The following is a 19,485-nucleotide window of genomic DNA, read 5'->3' as shown; positions in this document are numbered from 1 at the left end:
TCCACCTTGGGGCCCTGTCACGCCCCAAGGGCTCTGGCCATGGCTGCCAGGCTGAGGGGCTCCAGCAGAGTCTGACCTGAGTCTCCTCCTCACACCTCATCTCCCCGCCCACAAGGAGTGCTCCCCAGACCACGCTTGTGCCGGGGCAGGGAGGCCAGCAGGTCCCCAGGTGACCTGTAATAGGCAGGTCCAGGGACTCTCTGGGCACCCTCACCTGGATGATCGCATTGTTGTCGTCAATCAGCATGTCGGTCACCTCCACGTGGCCCTCCTCCACCACCTTCTGCAGCACCATGCGGAAGGTCCCGATCAGCCTGTGAAGGGCAGAGGGGGCGTGGTCTTCATGGTTTCACATGAAGAGGCCAGAACGAGGAGCAAGGCTGACATCCCGAGAGGCTGTGACTGGCCGGCAAGGAGACGAGAGGGCTGGCTCAGGCTCCCGGCTGGGAGTGGAGAAGGTGGCCCAGGAGCTGGGGCTGGCCAGGGTGGCATGTCCAGGAGGGTCTGTGACCCCCAACAACTGTGTGTGGTTGTACGTATGACAGCCATTTCCCTGGGAGAGCTTGAGGGCAGTGAGCACGTGGGGGGAAGTTCACAGACGGGTCAGTGTGTCCTGGGGGAACCTCGTGCTCCTCGGGTACAGGTGGTTGGGGTTGCTGAGCCCCTGCGGAGCAGCTTCCAGATGCCCAGCATGGAGGCTGTGGGGAAGGACCAGAGGCTCCCGGACACACAGATAGCTCCTCCCCCTTCCGCCTCCCTAATCACTACCGAGGTCTCTACCCCTCACCGGCACCACTGGCTCGTTCGTCCTCTGTTGAGTCGTAGTGGTGTCCACACACACCTGCATTCTGCAGGCTCCTTGGGCAAGAACCCACCTGACTGTGGGATCCCCATCCGCCCAGCTACCTAGAGGGGATCAGCAGGGCAGTGTTGCGACGAGCACAGACCTGGAGTCGGAGAGACGGGATCGGAAACCCAGCCCGGACACTTTCTAGAGGGTTACCTGCTTCCCGGGCAGCTGACCTGGGCTCTCTCAGTCCCAGATTTCTCCTAAGATGAGCTAATAACCCCTGCTTCACAGAGTAGCTGTTTAGAGGACTAACAGAGATCCTCTGTGCCAAGTTCTTAGCAGAGCGCCTAGCACATAGTCAGCACTCCAGGAGCTGTCTGGTCGTTATCAAGGGGGTGACGTTATAGCCTGAGCCTTTCCAGGGAAGCAGCTGTTTCCTATTTCCAGACACTATTTGATATTTCTGGCTCACAGGAGGTCTCACAATCTACTGGCTGAATTAATGAACAACAGTGGGGGCCCCATAAATGCTGACTGAGTTGACCTGCATGCCGTTTCATCCCATGGTTTGAAGGTTATTGCTCTAGGAGAGAACAGGGTACTGAGAGGTTCTCACACGGTGATTCCACATGGGGTAGATCAAAACATACACACCACTTCTGGTTGAAGGGACAAAAGCAGAGGGGGGCATTCACAGGGTGTGGAACAGGAGGGGACCTTGGGATCATCTAGTGCTGCCCTTGGCTTATAGCGGAGGAAGGTGAGGCCGAGAAATCAGGAAGGGATGCAGTTAATTTAATGGCCGCTCCGGATGAGGTGAGGTATCAGGTGGATTCTGACTTTACTGGACATGTTTGATGTCTGCATCCTCCTGAGGGCCATGGAGGGCAGACACTGTTTTTAAAAAGCCTCCCGTCTGTGTGAGGGAAGAAAGTGCTGGGAGCAGCCACAGTGAATGAATGCTTCTCTCCGGGGTTCAGAGCTCCATCTGTCAGCTCGCCCCATCCTCCCTATGGGTGAAACTGTTCATACCATTCCTCCACTCTAAAGCCTACCCTACCTAGGCTTCCAGGCTCTTCTCAGACTAGCCCCTTGGAAGCTGCCTCCCCCGCTGCATCCTGCCCTCTCCCCAGCTTGGGCTGAAGTGCCGGGCTGGGGTCAGGAGACCTAGAGCCGCTGCCCCTGAGTCTCAGCTTTGTCTTTATAAAATGAGGGTGGTGGGCTCTTAGCTTCTGTCCTGTGTAGCCCTTCTAACAGTAGACTCTAGGCATGAACGTATATACTGGGTTTTTTGCAGCTTCATCTCTTTAGGGTCTAAATCTGCGGTTCTAAACTTCAACATGAACAGAATCAGTGGGAGGGCCTGCTAAAACACAGATGACTGGGACCCACCCACCCACCATTGTGCTGGCAACTGTTTAACAACTGGCTGGGGGAGGGGAAAGGCAGTCCTGACTTGCAGCTTTTGCTCATTTCCATGGTGTAAATACCCCCACCAAGGCCAATTTCAAGCTTCCAGTGTGAAGCCACTGAGCACGGAGTTGGGAGAGATGTGTACCATCTGCTCTTGGGAGCCGGCCCCGCCCCAGGGGGTCTGACTCAGCAGGCGAGGTGGGGCCCCAGAATGGGTATTTCTGACGAGTTTCCAGGTGATGCTGATGATGGTGCTTGGGGAGCACACTTTGAGAATCCCTGTTCTACCACGGCCCCTTGCTGACTGGAACTTCAGGCCCTTTTAGCTCCACTAGGGCCTGTTGAGCACCTGCTGAGCGCTGGGTGCGCGGGCACAACTTTCCCTAGAAGATACCCAGGGATCAGTAGAGATGCTGCAGTGTGACAAGACACCCCCAGGGGGCAGGATGGAGCTATTCCCCAACAAGTGCTCAGAGATGGCTCTGGCCACCTTCCAGGCTTAAACAAGTTCTCAGACCTTTAGACTTGCGAGGGTTCTAAGAGGAAAGCTTGTCCAGCATTCCGTCAAGGAGAAGTCCCTTAGTATAGCTGATTCACTTTGTTATAAAGCAGAAACTAACACACCATTGTAAAGCAATTATATTGCAATAAAGACGTTAAATAAAAAAAAAAAAAAATGGAGAAGCCCCTTAAACCTCCTCCCTGACACACACTCCCAGATCCTGCTAGACGCCCGGTGATGGGGGCCTCACTACACCCCAGTTGCCCTCACTGCTCACCCATCCACCTCTGATTCAATCACACAGTAAGCTGAGATCCACCTTCTGGCAAATTCCCCTCTCCTCATGCCCTGAGGCAGGTCCAAGCCCTGTTCACACACAGACTAAATGCCATCCCTAATGGGAGGCAATGTAGACAGCAGAAAGAGCCTGGGCTCTGGAGTCAGACAGAGGTGGGTTTGCCCAGCAGGGTCTAAGAGGGTTTCTACCACCTGGCAGCTGTGTGACTTGGGCTGGTTCTCCAACCTCTCTGAGCCTTGCTTTTTTTCCACCTCTCCAAAGGAGGTGATACCGCTTGCTTCACTGGGTGGTGGTGAGTACACTCAAGTGAAAGTCCTCTAATACCGCCACACTCAGATGTCACATGTCGCAGTGGGGCATGGGGTGGGGCGGTGTTTGCCGTCTGGAGGGCCCATATAGCACTGATCTCCTGAACAGGGTGGGCTCTGGGGGCAGATGCGCAGCCTCACAGAGCCAGAGCAAGCCTGCAGCCCAGAAGTGGGGCTGGGATCCTGGGAGCTAGCAAGGCCAGAGGACTGAATTCACCATACCCACAGCGGGTGGCTTGTGGGGCTTTAACTCTTAATAGTTACCTGCTGCTTCCCCCAAACAAAAATAAAAAATAGAGTTCTTTGAAATGGACAACGGATGTGATCTCAGTCTTATGTTAAGGATAAGGAAAAACATCCGTCAACAGAGGAATGGATAAAGAAGATTTGGTACATATATACAGTGGAATATTACTCAGCCATAAAAAGAACAAAATAATGCCATTTGCAGCAACATGGATGGACCTAGAAATTGTCATACTGAGTGAAGTAAGTCAGACACAGAAGGACAGATATCATATGATATCACTTACATGTGAAATATTTAAAAAAAGGGTACAAGTGAACTTACTTACAAAAGAGAAGTAGAGTCATGGATGTAGAAAACAAACTTACAGTTACCAGGGGATAAGGTGGGGGGAGGGATAAATTGGCAGATTGGGATTGACATATACACACTCCTATGTATAAAATATATAACGAATAAGAACCTACTGTATGGCACAGAGAACTCTACTCAATAATCTGTAATGGCCTCTATGGGAAAGAATCTAAGAAAAAAAAAAAGAGTGGCTATATGTATATATATAAAACGGACTCACTTTGCTGTACACCTGAAACTAACACAACATTGTAAATCAATTGTACTCCAATAAAAACTTTAAAAAAATAAAGAAAAACATTTTTTATAAAACTTTACCCTTTTTGCACATCTGTAACGTACCGTCTAAGCAAAACCAGGGTGCTTGCTATGAAAACATAACTTCAAAACAAGTGCCCGCATGCTGCTTCCAACAGAGCGTTGCCCCTCAACCCCCTTCCATAGATGTTCTCTGGGGAAGGAGCTGGTGCAGGAAGGAAGGAAGCCTTGCGTCTGGCCTGCCTGGTGACCCCGGAGACCACCTCCTGCCCCGATCCCAGCTGCCCTTTGTCCAGCCTGGCTGGAAGCTCAGCGGGCTCTCCCTATTGCCTCTGCTCCTCCCAGTGGGTCAGCGTGGAGGAGCTGCTGGGAGATGGGCCTTCCGGATGGCAACCCCCGACTCTGGAGGCTGGGCTGGCCCCCACGGAGCGGCTGGGCAGGCTGAGCAGGGGCAGGATTCTCGGGTAGTTAGCCAGCAGCGAGGGGGCCCACAGACTGACCACAGTAGAGCTGCAACCCGGCACCAGGGCCTGTCAATAATTCATTGCTTTCCTCTGGGAGCTGGTGTCAAGTGCCTGAGGCCTCACCAGGCCTCCACTGCTCTCCTGGCTCCTGAATTATTCAGGAGCCCCAGGAGACTGGTGCCTGGGTCAGGCCAGCCCCCCTCCAGGGTCCTGGACAGGCAGAGGGGGTGGCACAAGATCCTCTGGACCCAACACCACGTCCTCACAGGGAAGCCCAAGGCTCTTGAAAAAGGACCTCATTCAAGGTGGGCGGAGCAGACCTGGGGTCTCCTGGCCTGGGTGAGGGGTCAGCTTCTATGCTGCCCTCTGCTTCTAGAATAAGTCCCTTTCTCTGCGGTGGGTGGTGGTGGGATCAGGCCCACAGGTTCTAAATCTCACGCCAGCCTCCTTTACCTCAGTTTCCCCAAACGTACCAGTCATGTGACTGGGTTCCTGGAGAGCCCTGAGCTCTTCAGAGAAGAAGGGCCACTCGAATTCCTGTGCCCAGATCCTCCTACCCTGTACGCCCTCTCCTCCTGACATTTACTCATTCACTCATTCCACAAAGTAAGGGGGGCCTGCTGGGTGCCGGCCACTGCCCCGAGCAGCGGGTGTGGCTTTGCTGGTTGCCGTGCCCGGTGCAACCCCCAGAGGCTCCCCAGAGGCTCAGCTGCCCCATCAGAAGGAGCCTGGTGACTGAGCTGGGCCATGGTGGGGACAGAGGGCAAACACTAGGTGACCCTTTTTCTTTGGCTCTGGGAAATAGAGCCCAGACTCCAGGGTGGGAGACTGAGGCCCACCTGACTCCAAGCACCTGCCCTCCCTTTCTGACCCCCGGAGCTGGCCTGTGTCAGGTGGGCCCTGCGTTGTCCACAAGACCACCACTCCTCCCCACCCCAGCTCTGCAGCCAACAGTGCCCTGCACCTTCTCCAGGCTTCCAAGGAAACAGCAGGACCCACTTCCACCAGGTCCAGGCCTCCCCTTGTGGGGTTTCCTGCCTTTTCCTGGGTGGGGGCAGGGAGGGCCGGGAGAGAGAAAGAAGGAGAATCAGAGTAGGGAATCCCCTCTTCTGTCTCCTTCTTGCTGGCATTTTAGAGCAACTCATCGAAGCCTTATATTCCAGCATACTCACTGTTACAGTAGTTGATTTCCTAAACAATTTACCAGATACTTCTGATTTGTTTATAGCAAGAGTTTTGATGTTTTCAAGCATTTTAGGGATTGGTCCAGCAGCTTTCATTTAAATGATTTAGCAATCTCTTCCACATCCTTGGTTTCCACCATCACTGTTCACATAGCCTGGTTTCTGGGAGTTTGAGGATTAGGAAGGGGAGGAAGGAGACCAAGCTCCATGAAGGTGGGCACCTCGCCATCACAGTAGGCACTTAGTACACATGGGGATTGAATGAATGAATGAACATCTATCTCATTTAATTTTCACAGCTTCCCTTTGAGGTAAGTACTTATCTTCTTTACACATGCAAACATTGAACTCAAAGAGGTCATGCAACCTGCCCAGGGTCACACAGTAGATGACTGAGCTGGGATCTGAGAGCAGACTCTCCTGACTCCTAAACCACTGCACCAAACTGCCTCGGAGCTGCCAGTCCTCCACAGGTGTGACAAGTTCACTCTCAAGGCTACAGATAGATGGTCTGTTGGAGGGTATTATCACCTTCTCTGATGGGTAACTGTTGCCCAGCATGGTGTAAGGGGGAAAACTTGAGGAAGGAAACAGGAAGCTGTGCTGGGACTGGGGACAGAGAGAGTGAACTTGGCCAACAAGGATTGGGAGTGCTGGGGGATTCTGAGGGCAACATGAGGCAGCGGGGGTTTGGGGGGGGTGGGGGCAGGTCTTTGAAGGGCAATCCAGGCCCGAGTGTGGGTCCCCTTTTAAACTCAAAGGAGGGGGCAGCCCAAGGAACAGGGCAGGGCCCCCCGCCCCTCGGGGCCCCGCCTCTCGTGCCCCGCCCCTCACTTACTTGTTGCTGAAGACTTTGCTGTAGTTGAAGATCTGAATCTCGAGCATCTCATTGCTGTCGATGCTGCTGGCCACCTGCCACCGGAAGGTCTGGGGAGAGAGGGACAGCTGTGGCCTTGGGTGGAAATGACAGGGAGGGATGTGGGGAGTGGGAGGGGGACCCCTGGTAAGATAGCCCCTCACATCAGCCCAATGCTTCACAGGAATTGGAAGATCAGACGGAAACCTGGTGCTGGGGTGGAGCAATAAACCCTTCTGGACTGGACTTTGAATAACTGAAAATAACCAGAAAGCTCTGGGGTCTGCTCAAGATGCCGCTGAGAGATGCTAAACAAGGGGGATTTGACAGAGCAGGTGGAAGGCAGTGACTTTTTAAGTTTCATTTATATACCCCACCAAATTCAGAATGCACAAGAGGCTAGTAATAAATAATAACAATAGTAATAGTAATAATAGCTGCCATTTGTGGGTCTGAACTTTTCATTATGTGGGTCTGAATACTTCAGATGCATTAATTCGTTTAGTCTTTACAACCACCCAAGGGGCTGGTAACGTGGTCTCCGTTCTAGAGACAGAGGAACTAGGGTTCAGGGAAGTAACAGGACGCTGTTTTTAGTGGCCCAGCAGGTGCTGGGGAGGCTTCTGAGGGCCCATCCGGCAAGCGTGCTGCTTCAGAGCAATTCTTCATTCTCCACTGAGGACTTGGGGGCTGCGGGAGCACCGAGCCAGCCTGGCAGATCACGGCCGAGTGTGGGCAAGGCCTGTCATGGCCTTCATGTCCCCTCTCTCTGGGGCTGGCCAAGGCCCAGGGGGGACCCTGACACCTCCACGGTCAGCTGGAGCGGGCAGGTGAGGGAGGAAGAAGCAGAGGAGGGAGGGGGGCCTGGGGTGGGGAGGGAGAGGGCTTTGAGAGGGGCGTGGGGGGGGACTTTGGAGGCCTTGGACACAGAAGGAAGATGGGGGAGGGGAGCCTGGGAGGCAGCCTGGCCGCCCACAGGCCCCATTAGGCAGCTCTGTTCCTGCCGTCTGGAGGTCTCCAGCTCAGCAAGGGTATGGTTTTCTTAATGAAGTTGCCATTATCGGGCTGAAGGGAAATAAACTAGCGTGCGAAGGGCGAACTCATTAGCCACCGTGCAGAGGGAGGAGGGTCTGGGGGGGGGGGCACCAAGATTTCGGTTTTCTTAGAACCAAGGGGAAAGGGGTGTTTGAGCCACCTGAGGGTCTGTGCATGGGATTTTGGCACTTGAAGGAGGGAAGGAGTAGGAGAAAAAGGAACTGTGGAAATGGCACAGTTAGAGGATGGTGGTGTTGAAGAGTGATATAATTAGATGAACACAGAGACACCGGGAAACGCGAAGTCCTTTCGAGGAAAAGGGGCCCAGAGAGGGAGGCGGCTTGTGGTCTCTTCTTGCCCATCGCCAGGCCCTCCTGACTTGCCCAGTGGTCGGGGTGCAGTTTACTGGGTCACCAGGGCCGACAGGATAAGAAGGCCACCGTCGTGGACCAGTTTACTGAGCAGAGAGGAGGGGAGTGAGCAAGGGCTGGGAGGGGCACCTGGGGGGGCCCTGACTGGGGATGAGACTCCAGAGGAAGCCCACCCGGGGGCGCCCTTTCAGAAATTTTTCAGCTGAGGGAGCACATTTAGCATTTCCAGGAAGGAGCCTCAGTCGAGCCCAGCCAACCCACAGAAGCATGAGAAACACGAAAATGTTGATAATTTGTCAGTGAGCTTTGGGGTGGTTTGTTATGCAGCCCTAGATGACTGTGACAGTCCTCCATGCTACCTGTGTCTTTCCCTAGGAGTCAGCCTCATGTCAGGGAGGCCTGTCATCAGTGGCAGAGCTGGCTCCCTGCCCGGCCCTTGCCTCTCCACATACCAGCCCCCTTCCTTCCCCCTGTCCCCCGGACTCCTGGGATAGCTTGCCTGTCCCACTCAGCAGTTCGGAGCCTGAGCAGAGGCGACAGGCCCAGTCTCGTCTCGTTTACTGGGGTCTCCCTGCACCCAGCACGGGGCCTGCCACATGGTAGGCACTCAGCAAATCGGCCTCCAATGGTTGCCTCCACCGCAGTGCTGCTCCTTGCTGGCCTGAGGGCGAGGCCGAGCTGATTCCCCTCTCCACACTCCTCCTCCTCCTCCTCTGGAAAGCGAGGGTGACGTCACAGTACTGCTTCTTGGGGTTATCGCGAGGCTGGTGAAGCACTAGCGCGGAACCCGGCGCAAGTAAGAGCCTGATCAACATGGCGCTTTATTACAGTGAATTCTACTGCGTTGCTGTTATTTCCAGGAGCCGGGGCAAGGTCTGGCATCCTTGGGGATGGACACTGCAGGGATTGCAGGGGGCTGCTGGGGACAGAGAGCCTCTCTCCAGCCTGAGGCAGCACCAGCATGATTCTCTTCCTGCAGCCACAGCAGCTAAGGGTTGTGTCTTCTACCTCTGGAGATGCCCTGAAATCAGTGGCCTAGCGATCGGGCCAAGGGAGCCCGCACATCATCTAGGATCCCACCCCGTGTCGGCCTCCAAACATGCCAGGGGACTCAGGTAGCAGCTGAGCCAAACATAGCTACTCAAGTTGTCATGAGCCAGCAAGCCCCACGCAGGAGCACATGTTTGCTGAGCACCTCCTATGTTTGCTGGGCACTTCCTGTGTGCCGGGCTCTGTGTGGGGAGGCAGGGGTGTCTCTCAGGAGCTCCTGGGTAGTTCTGAAGACAGACACAGACCTGAAATTGCAGCCTGGGATAGGAACATTGACAGAGTAAGGTGGCCAGCATTAGGGGCAGAGGGAGGGAAGAGGACCTCTGTCTGAAGGGGGTCTCAGGAGCACCGGGAGTGTGGAGCTGTGACCCAGTTCACCAGCTCTAAGCTTGGCTGTGACCTGGCAGGTGCTGGCCAGGGTGGCGGAGTTCTGCATCCTATCAGCCGCAGCTATCTAAGACTCCACGGAAAGGTTTCCCTGATGTAGGCTGGGGAATGACCTGGGTTATCCTGGGCTTCATCAACTGGGTTTGAAACCATCCTAAATCAGCAAGGCAATGTCCTTAAAGAGACAGCCCTCTAAATTTTGGGGGGAAAATTTTAGGATGTGTTGCAAAGCTTTAGGGTGCAATGGAAAGAGACTGTCTTGGGAAGTTAAAGACCCAAGACTCAAATTGGGTTTTTTCCTTTGTTCATTCTTTCACTCGGCAATATTCCCCTGAGCCCTGTGCTGGGTGCCAGGCCATTCATGAACCAGACAGGTATGTTCCTGACCCATGTTGCTCACAGCCCATGTCTTCCAGGTACAAGTGAAGTGGGAAGATGAGCTCTGACCCTCTACCGCCGAGGCTGATGAGCTCTCCCTCCTCTGGGCTCAGAAGGCCCATAGTCCATCTTTCCTGTTCTGGGTCCATCTCCCCACTGGACTGAGCCCCTTGAGGGCAGGACTGAGCCTTGTCCGCTTTGCAAGTGGCCATAGGCTCTGGAGTTAGACTAGGGTTCAAATCCTGATGCGCTACTCATTGCCTGGGGTGGTGCCCACCCAGTGCATTGCAATGAGTTATGAGGCTTGCATAAGCTCTCAGCCCATCCTGCTGTGTACCAAGCACTCAGTACCTCGCGGCTGCTCTTATTCCTACAATTACTATTGTTATTCTGGTCTCTGCTGGGAGGTCTGGTCCACAAGAGCCTGGTTAAGGCCAAACCAAGCTGGCTTGGGGTAGGCTGGTTGTGGCCATCTCCCCACCCCACCACCAGGGGCCTCTGCTGGCTGCTGGCCTGGCACGAAGGCTGTCTCTCTCCGTCTCTGTCTCTCTCTCTCTCTCGTTAGCTTCTCCATAGTTGTAGGTTAAATGCACGATCTCAGGTTCCAGCCTCTGGGAAAGGAGACACCAGGTCCAGGCTCTGTTTCCACCACTGTTGTACAGAGCACTGTCTTTCTGCCATGTCCACCCCCCAACCGCCTCAGGTTCCTCGGCCCCGCCTGCAGCGGCCCCTCCCATCCTTGTCTGAGTAGAAGAGGGAGAGACATTTGTTTTCATGTCTTTTATTTCATTTTCAGCCATGCAACATTTCTGTGAGGCAGACAGAGCAAAGAGTCTGACCCCATTTTTCGGAAGCGGAATCTGAGGCCTGGAGAGGTTGAGTGGCCAACCCAAGGGCACAGAGCTCATTAACACCTCAGTGGGGACTGTAGCCCAGGTCTCGTGACTCCTAGGCCAATGTGCTTTGTACCTCACTGAACTGGTTCCCAAAGGCCCTGGGCACAGTAAGGGTGAGAAAAAAGACTTGCTGGGAAGCTAGGAGACCTTTGGAGGTTTTGTAAGGGGCAGCTGAGGTTTCTTTTCCAAGTTTATTCTGGAACCACTGACAGGCTGGTTCTTTCAGGAGCCAGCCGGGAAAGTTTCGGACTTGTCCACCCGAGGCTGGGGAGACAGGTATAAGTATGGGTGCAGTTCCAGGCTCTCTTTGGAGAGTTCCCCGGGCCCTTCCTGAGCAGGAGCTGGGACGGTTGCCTCCACTGCTTTGTGGGGTGTACCCTGCTGACCAGTGGCAGCCAGGCTGCAAGCTGCTTCTTAGAAGGAGAAATGGAGACAAGGGTGTGGAGAGACCCCAGCAAGACCTTGCAGGAGTGGTGGGGGTCAGGCCAAGCAGCTTTCTACTGCTGCATCCAGAGGGGGCTTAGTATCTAAGAACCCTGGCTTTGCCACTTACAGCTGTCACCTTGGGAAGGATACGTAGTCTCTGAGCCCGAGTTTCATCACTGTAGTTGCTGTGGAGACTGGATGGAAGAGGCCTTGCTCAGGACGCAGCATGGTGCTGCTGTGGGAAACTGCTGCCATGATCTTCCCACAGGGCTGCCCAGAGTGACAGGCAAGTCCATGTCCCGTGGGAGGGCCTGAGCACTGCAGGTCACTTAGCATCCTTGCCCCATTCCACCAAGTGCTTGTGTGTGTATAAATTTCCCTGGGTGGGAGCTACTTCTCCCCGCCTCACGGCTGCTCTCCGATCCTGTGCTTTTGCCCATAACTCCCTGGCTTCCACCACTTCCTGGTCTCTCTGCACTGACCCGGAGGCTCCCTGTGCCCAAGTTCCTGCAGGGATCCTTGTGTATTGTTGCACCTGCCTCTCCCTCTGGGGCATCTCTACCTGGGCCTGGCACACATCAGGTGCTCAGAACGTGGTCCCGTGCTCAGGGCGGCAGGACTGACTCGCCCCCTGCCCCGTGCTGGGCGGCACTGGGAAGAGGAAGGACACGGTGATTAACTTGGAATGTCATGTATACCCATGGCTCAGGTGTCCCAGGGTGCAGTTAATGGAAAAGAGTGACAGTGGCCTTATAAGGGGCATCAGGTTGCTCACGGGCTGGAGGTCTGGGTGGACATGTCCCCTGGGATACTTGGTGAGAAGGAGGGAGTCGATGCTGTGCCTGGCTGACTGGGGGCAGACGCCCAGGGAGGCAGGGCTGAGCGATTGAGCCAGGCGGCCTGCACCCTCACCCAGCCAGGCCCTCCAGCTCGGGGCCCTGACTGAGGAGGTGGTGAGGAGGGGAAGGAACAGGCAGGTTGTGCGGTGGGGCTCATCTGAGGCTGAGACACCAGGCTTAGTACCGGCAATGGTTCCATTGTCACGACAATCTCTCATTTTGTTCATGGTTTTACAAAGAGACTTCATACCCATCACCTGCCCCATTTGACAAGTGTGGTAGCTGGGGCTTAGAAACTGAGGCTGAAAGTCATACAGCCAGGAGGCGGAGAAGGCAAGAACAGAACTCTCACCGGGGAGGGTACAGCTTGGGGGCTGTGATGGTCAGTGGTGGCCTGAGCCCAGGTGAGAAGGTTGAGGCCTTGCTCCCCTGTGCCTACAGCTCTGGCCCTACGGACACAGTTGTACCGTGTGGGATGGGCCCAGAGTGAGGAGGAGACAGTAGTTCTCAGTGGCCCCTGAAGGCTGGTCAGCTAAATGCTAGCCTCAAAGGGAACAGGCTGTCATGAGGCCCTTTCCAGCCCAGACAGAGCCAGACGTGAGGGGCAAGGCCCAGGAAAGACGGGGTAAGCTCTTCTGGGGTCAAGCAGAGCTGCGGCTTTGTGCCAAGATGGTGACTTAGGACTCTGCTGCCTCTCACCCCAAAGTCAACCCCGTAGGAACTACAGAAGTAAGAGGGGAATATGGATTCTATGAAGTAACAAACAAACATGCAAGCAGTTATGAGAAACCCAAGGGGACCAAAGGCTGTGTGAACTGACATGAGCTGGGGAGTATGGCGGCTGCTCAGCTTGTGGGGGAGGGGTGAGTGGAAGCAGCAGTGGGAGAACAGGTTGGAGGAAATCTTTGCAAGTTCTGTTCTCATCACTCCCTGGCACTACCTTGGGGCAATGGTTGCCTGCTCCTTTACTGATAAAACTGTGACAAAAACCCTACCGGGATGAGGTTTAATAAAAATAGATGCTGATAAACCAGCTGTCTCATACTTTCTCTCATTGAACCCCCAGAGCCGGTTTATTAAAAATCTCGACTGCTTTCTGTCAACCATGTCTCGCCTTTAAGGCTTAGAGATGAGACCCTGACTCTGTTTCTGTGGTGACTGGGCCCCCCTGGTGCTCACGCCCACCCTTCAGCCCCTAGAGGCTGACACAGCAGCCTTTGATGGTTGCTCAGTACTCATTACCAGACAGAGTAGCTGATACCAGGGGAGCTCAAACAGGGCAAAGTAAAGAGACTGGGAGAGTATCTCTCTTATAAAAAAAAAAGACAACAGACTGAACTGTATACACCAACTGGAACAGGATCATTAGAACGAATGGACCATAAAACTATATAACAGCAATATAAAACAAGTTCAAGGAATCATAAGAAAAAAGAACAAATTAGTAAATTGGAAGATCAATTTGAAGAACTCCCTCAGAAGACAGCAGCAAAGGATTAATCAACAAAAACCAGAAAAGCTAAGAAATGTCAGCTAGCAGTAGTACTGACATCTGATCATAGGAGTTGCAGAGGCAAGAACAATATAAAAACTGAATGTTTGAAAAAAATAATAGAGATAGAATTTTCTATAATAAATGAAAGATGAAAGGCCTTAGATTTGAAAGAGCTCACAAAATAGTGCAAAAAAGGAAAGATCAGGAAACCCACAATTAGACACATTATAATAAAATTTAAGAATATCAAAGATAAAGGACTTCTATTTGAAGTTGTGAAGGAAAGAACTTCGAGCTTAGAATTTTATATCTGATGAAACTCAAATTTGAAGAAATAAGAAACACATTCTCAGATTTACAAAGCTTTAGAAGGATTGCCACATAAAGATTCAAATGAAAAATACTTTTGGAGGAGGTACTCAAATAAGAAGAAAAACAATTCCAAGAGATGCTTCAAGAGATATGAGAAATAAAGGTGATTAAGTATCTTGGTAAAGACTATTGTTGTCTTTAAAAGGAACAAAGAAGGCTAGGACAAATAAAGGAAAAAGAGAACACACCTTCATAAGAACCTAGAATTAAAATTCTAGTCTAGTCAATATCAGCATGAGGATGTGGGCTGAGGTGGGGAAATCAAAGAGGCACAAGTGAGTATTAAGGTACTTGTCATGTTAGGAGAAATTATAATTACTTATTTATTTGAGCTCTCAATAGGAGAACATAAACATAAGTATGGAAGGCTGACTACCTACCTTGAAAACAAAACCAGAATACATAGCTTTTCAACTAACAAAAGAAACTCAATCTATCCAACTGAAAGCTGGAAAATAGGAAAAAAAAAAGAAAGAAAGAAGCAGAAAGTACAGTAAATGGAAAATATAAAATAAGATGGTGATAGAAATAAGCCTTATAATAATAGAAATTACAGTAGAGGTAAATGGGTAAAACTAATCAATTAAAACAGAGAGACTCTCACATTGGGTAAGAAAACAAGACCTAATAATCCATGCCTTAAGAAGACACACTTGATTTTAAAAACGGAATTATTGAAGACAAGAACATGAAAAAAGATATACCAAGAAATTAAAAGGATCGAAACAGATATACCAGGCAAACGAACCAAAATTGGCTGAGATAGCAATCTTAATATCTGACAAAATGGAAATTAATGCAAAAAACAACATAAGAGACAAAGAAGGATATTAAGTGCCAGTTGAGGGAAAAATAAGCAAGATGATATAGCCATCATGAACATAAAGGCAACTAGTAACAGTTTCAAAACACATCAAGCAACAACTGACAGAACTGCAGGGAGAAATATATAAATCAACAGTTGTAGCAGTAGATTTTATTACAGTCATTATTGAAACTGATAGATCAAGCAGAGGAAAATAAACAGAACATTTGAAGAATTAAATAATATAAATAATAAGCTTGAGCTTATATAATATCAAGCTTATATTGAGCTACAGATAGAACCCCACACTAAACAAATTCCTTTTAAGCAGAGGGAGAATTTATGACCATGAATTAGGTCATAAGAGAAGTCTCAGTAAATTCCAAAGGATCAATACCATACAGACTCTGTTCTTTGATCATAATGCAATAAAACTAGAAATGAATAAAATAAGGAGCTATAATTTCATACATGTATTTGGAAACTAAATAACATATTATTGTATAACTCTTGGGTTTAGAAGAAAATCATAAAGGAATGTAAAAGTTTAAACCTGAATAATAGTGAAAACATTATATATAAACATTTGTAGGATACAGTTAAAACTGTATATAGAGCAAAATTTACAGCTTCAAATACATTTATTAAGAAACAAGAAAAGTTAAAAATAATAGGCTTAGCACTCAAGAAGTTAGGAAAAGAGCCATAGAGTAGAATAAAATAAACAGAAAGGAAATAATTAAGAAAAGGGCAGAAATCAATGAAATGGAGAGCCACAATAGGGGAGATTAATGAAGCCAAAAGCTGGTTCTTTACAAAGACTAATAAGATAAACAAATCTTTAGCAAGACTGACCAAGAAAAACAGAGAGAAGATACAAATAAATGAAATATGGAATAAAAAGGGGGAAATAACTTTAGGCACAAAAAAGATTTTAAAACAATCTTAAAACAGTATGATCAAATGTGCACTAATAAATTTGAAAACCCAGATGAAATGTAAAAATGCCTAGAAAAATGTAAAAATCCAAAATTGGTTCAAGAAGACATATAGAAAGTGAAAAGGGAGTCAAAGAAACTTCAAAAAAAAACAAACTTCAAAAAAAAAAAAAAGAGTAAAGAACTTGCCTCATCAGATATTAAGACATTTTTAAAAAGCCATATTAATTAACACAGTGTGGTAAGTTCAAGAATAGACAGATAGACTAAAGGAATAGAATAGAAGACTCAGACATAGACTTCAACATACAATAAATGGAAGAGATGATTGCTTGCTTTGCAAGCTGATGTTAGCAAAAATGGTTCCCTTTATAGAGAAAAATAAAACTGGACCCCTATCAAAAACCACATACAAGATAAAAGATACAACTATAAAATCAGAAAATGTAGGAAAATATATTTGTAACCAAGAAGAGTATATAGACTTCTTCAACAAAACTTGGAAACACGCCAGGATTAAGAATTTCTAGTCAATGAGGGGCACCAGGGACAAAGTTAATAGATAGATGGTAGACTGGGAGAGGATATTTCAATATCCTAAACCAACAAGGAGTGGGTATCTAGAACATACAAAGAGCTCTTGCAAACCAATAAGAAAAACAGCTATAACAATAGGAAAAAAGGGCCAAGAATATGGACAGGCAATTTAAAGAAGAGGAACCTTTAAATGCATCTTTAAAACAACAATGAGGTATCATTGTTAGCCTGGTGAGAATCAGAGAGCTGTATAACACCAGGTGTACATGAGGATGTGGAAAACAGGCACTGCTAGTGTAAACCATGACAGTCCTGGGTCAAATTAAGTGTATGCATAGCCTATGAGCTAGCAATTCCTGGCCCTGGTGTATATCCCAGATAAATACTTACAGAAGCTCAAAGGGCATATGCATAAGAATATCCATAGCATCTCTGGTGGTGGGGAGTTGGAGGCAAGCTAGGAGTTCCTCATGGGGGGTGGGTGCACAGGCGAAATGGGTAGGGTTATTAACTCACCCTGGGTTGACCATGACTTTTCTGCTTTTAGCCCTGAAAATCTGTGTCCCAGGAACCCCCTAAATCTCAGGCAAGTCCCAGGATGTTTGGTCAACCTGTGTGTTGGATGTGTCCCATGGAGTACTGTAGAAACAACAGATTAGCATAGCAATGGATGGAATTTAAATATGGTGCTCACTGAAACAAAAGGAAATATTTAACATGACACCATGCAGGTAAACATAAATTATATGCTTATGAGATAACAATACCAATTTTGTAAGAACACACAGGAAATTAAAAGATACACACGTTAAACACATTAGAATGGTTGTCTGTGGAGGGAAAGAATACGGAGATAAAAGAGAATGCGTGCATCCATCCATCCCTACCTACACACTGCAAAACAAGAGGGGACCTTGTAGGGACCAACGAGACAACGTGCCATAAACGGAGGCAAATGATTTTCTCAACCCTCTGAGCCTGAGGTTCAAAAGAACAAAAAAGCTGCCTGCGGAGCCACAGGAAGCCCACTAGCTGTTGGAGAGGAAGGGGTGAGGTCCGTGTGCGACTGTATTTGTTGGAAGGTGGGTTAGCCTGGCCCTCCACGTGCCCAGGGAACAGGGAAGCCCCTCCAGGTCTGTTGGATGGGCCCAGCTGGCCCTTCTCTGTGCCAGACGCTCTGCACGGGGCTCTCCTCTACAGAGGTCCCTGAGAGGGGTCCTGGGTGGAGGGGTCAGGAAGGCTCCTCCCCAGCTCCCACCACTGCCTCCTCCCAGGAAGCAAGGAGCTCTGGGCAGGCTGCCCCCCAGGGTGTGGGAGCAGCAGGCCCCCAGTAGGCAGGGAGTTGCTGGTTCCCCTCTGGGCTGGTGCTGCCCCAAGGGCATCCTACCTCTGCGAAGTCAGCCACATCCTCACAGTTCTCCAGGACCCGGGAGTAGAAGGATTGCCCTGGTGGGGAAGAGAGGAAATTATAGTCAGAACTCCCTGGACAGTAAGCTGTTTATTTAAAAGCCCCCAAACTCAATTCTTATATATATGAATGGACAAAGATCTCAAACCATTTAGAAGTGGTTATCAGTGGGCAGGGGGAGTGAGAAGATATTGAAAGCAGCATGCTTTGATTTTTTTATTGTATACACTTGAGTTCGACATTTTTCAATGACTGTGTTTCACTTTTGTAATTGAAAAAAAGAATGCTTTTAAATCCCCACCAGCCTAAACCAATGGACCATTCACTGAAGGGCTACCTCCAGGTTGAACTCAGTCTCATTCTGAGGGTTAGTTTGGGTTGTCACCGGCAGGCAGGCTGGGGACCCAGGAGAGGGGTTGGGGAGTACGGTGTGCTCTTCTCCCCCTGGAAACACCGGGAGATCTGGCAGGACCAGCGCCTGGCCAGGGAGGCACTGGAGTGAGTCGCCCTGATGCTCCTTGGTGATAGGGGTCCATCCCCCTGGGAACCACCTCTCTCCTCTGGCCTTGGTGGCCTCACCTGTATAATAAGAGGGTTGGTGCAGGGATATCCAGGGCTTGCCTGGTTTCTAGAATTTAGAAGCAAGTCCTAGTTCAGTATGAAGCTGACAAGGAGGCGGCCAGGGGTTTGATGCCAGAGTCAGGTGGATGGTCTGAGGAAGGGTGTGTGTGAGTGTGTGTGTGTGTGTGTGTGTGTGTGTGTGTGTGTGTGTCTGTATTTGGAGGATGGGGGCACATGGGGAGGGGTTGCAACCAAGATAATGAGGAAGAAGCTATAAAGCGAAAGCTAGAGACACAGAAAATAGATGTGGAGTAGACAGATGGGAAAGAAAGATTCTTTAGCACTAGCCAGGGACAAAACAAAACAAAACAAAAAACTAAAAAGAAAAATCTCAACGACAAATCCCAAGGCAGCCAGGGGAGGAGAGGAAAGCATGAGGGATGGTGCCTGAGCCTCTTTTAATTTTTCCCCCAGGCAACATGCAATACAAATTGAGAATCAGGTGAGCATATCTGTGCACTGGGGCTTCCCCAAGGAAAGCCTGAATAATCAAAGGCCCTTTCATCCTGGGAACGGTAATGAGCCTGGATATGGCTGTGTTCAAGTTTCCCAGAGTGAAACTGAGCAACCCAGCGAGAGGGGAGGGAGGGAGGGACAGTCCAGGATGGTATCACAGGGTTCAAATATGCATGAAGCCACTGGAGCTCAAACCTTCCCCTGCTTGTGTATTTCCTATAGCCTTGTTGGAAAAGATGTAAAATACTGTGAAATCAGCCATTGCAAAATTTATACATCAAGGCTCTGTTCTGAAAAGCAGTAAAACCTCATTGCCTCAGGCCCCGGGGATTTAAATGTGGTGAATATTGTCAAACAGGATGAGCTAAATTTTACCTCTAGATATTAAAAAAAAAAGGTTTGCTGAAAAAAAAAAATCAAATTGGGGCTTCCCTGGTGGCGCAGTGGTTGAGAATCTGCCTGCCAATGCAGGGGACACGGGTTCGAGCCCTGGTCTGGGAAGATCCCGCATGCCGCGGAGCAACTGGGTCCGTGAGCCACAATTACTGAGCCTGCGCGTCTGGAGCCTGTGCTCCGCAACAAGAGAGGCCGTGATAGCGAGAGGCCCGCGCACCGCGATGAAGAGTGGCCCCCGCTTGCCGCAACTAGAGAAAGCTCTCGCACAGAAACGAAGACCCAACACAGCCATAAATAAATAAAATAAATTAAAAAAAAATCAAATCAATGGCACAGAACGGTGGAAAGGACAACTTATTAAGAAAACAGAATGTCCTTAAGCATTTTTGGACAGCCACTTT

The 19,485-nt window shown here is 50.0% G+C and overlaps 1 protein-coding gene across 3 annotated transcripts in view; it reads right to left on the bottom strand.

Annotated features, from left to right (window-relative positions):
* The window catches only part of OTOF (otoferlin), an 89,315-nt gene that overhangs the window by 54,077 nt on the left and 15,753 nt on the right, over positions 1-19,485 (bottom strand). For all 3 annotated transcript variants that reach the window (XM_082428034.1, XM_082428033.1, XM_082428035.1), the window contains exons 2-4: positions 17,591-17,649; positions 6,657-6,745; positions 215-314 (exon numbers count right to left, since the gene is read on the bottom strand). In XM_082428034.1, coding sequence (XP_082284160.1) covers positions 215-314; positions 6,657-6,745; positions 17,591-17,649 — 248 coding nt within the window. The remainder of the gene's footprint in view (positions 1-214; positions 315-6,656; positions 6,746-17,590; positions 17,650-19,485) is intronic.

This window comes from Balaenoptera physalus, assembly GCF_965194825.1.
Source record: "Balaenoptera physalus genome assembly, chromosome: 15".
Classification (NCBI taxonomy): Eukaryota; Metazoa; Chordata; class Mammalia; order Artiodactyla; family Balaenopteridae; genus Balaenoptera; species Balaenoptera physalus.
This window is presented reverse-complemented; position numbering and strand designations above follow the sequence as displayed.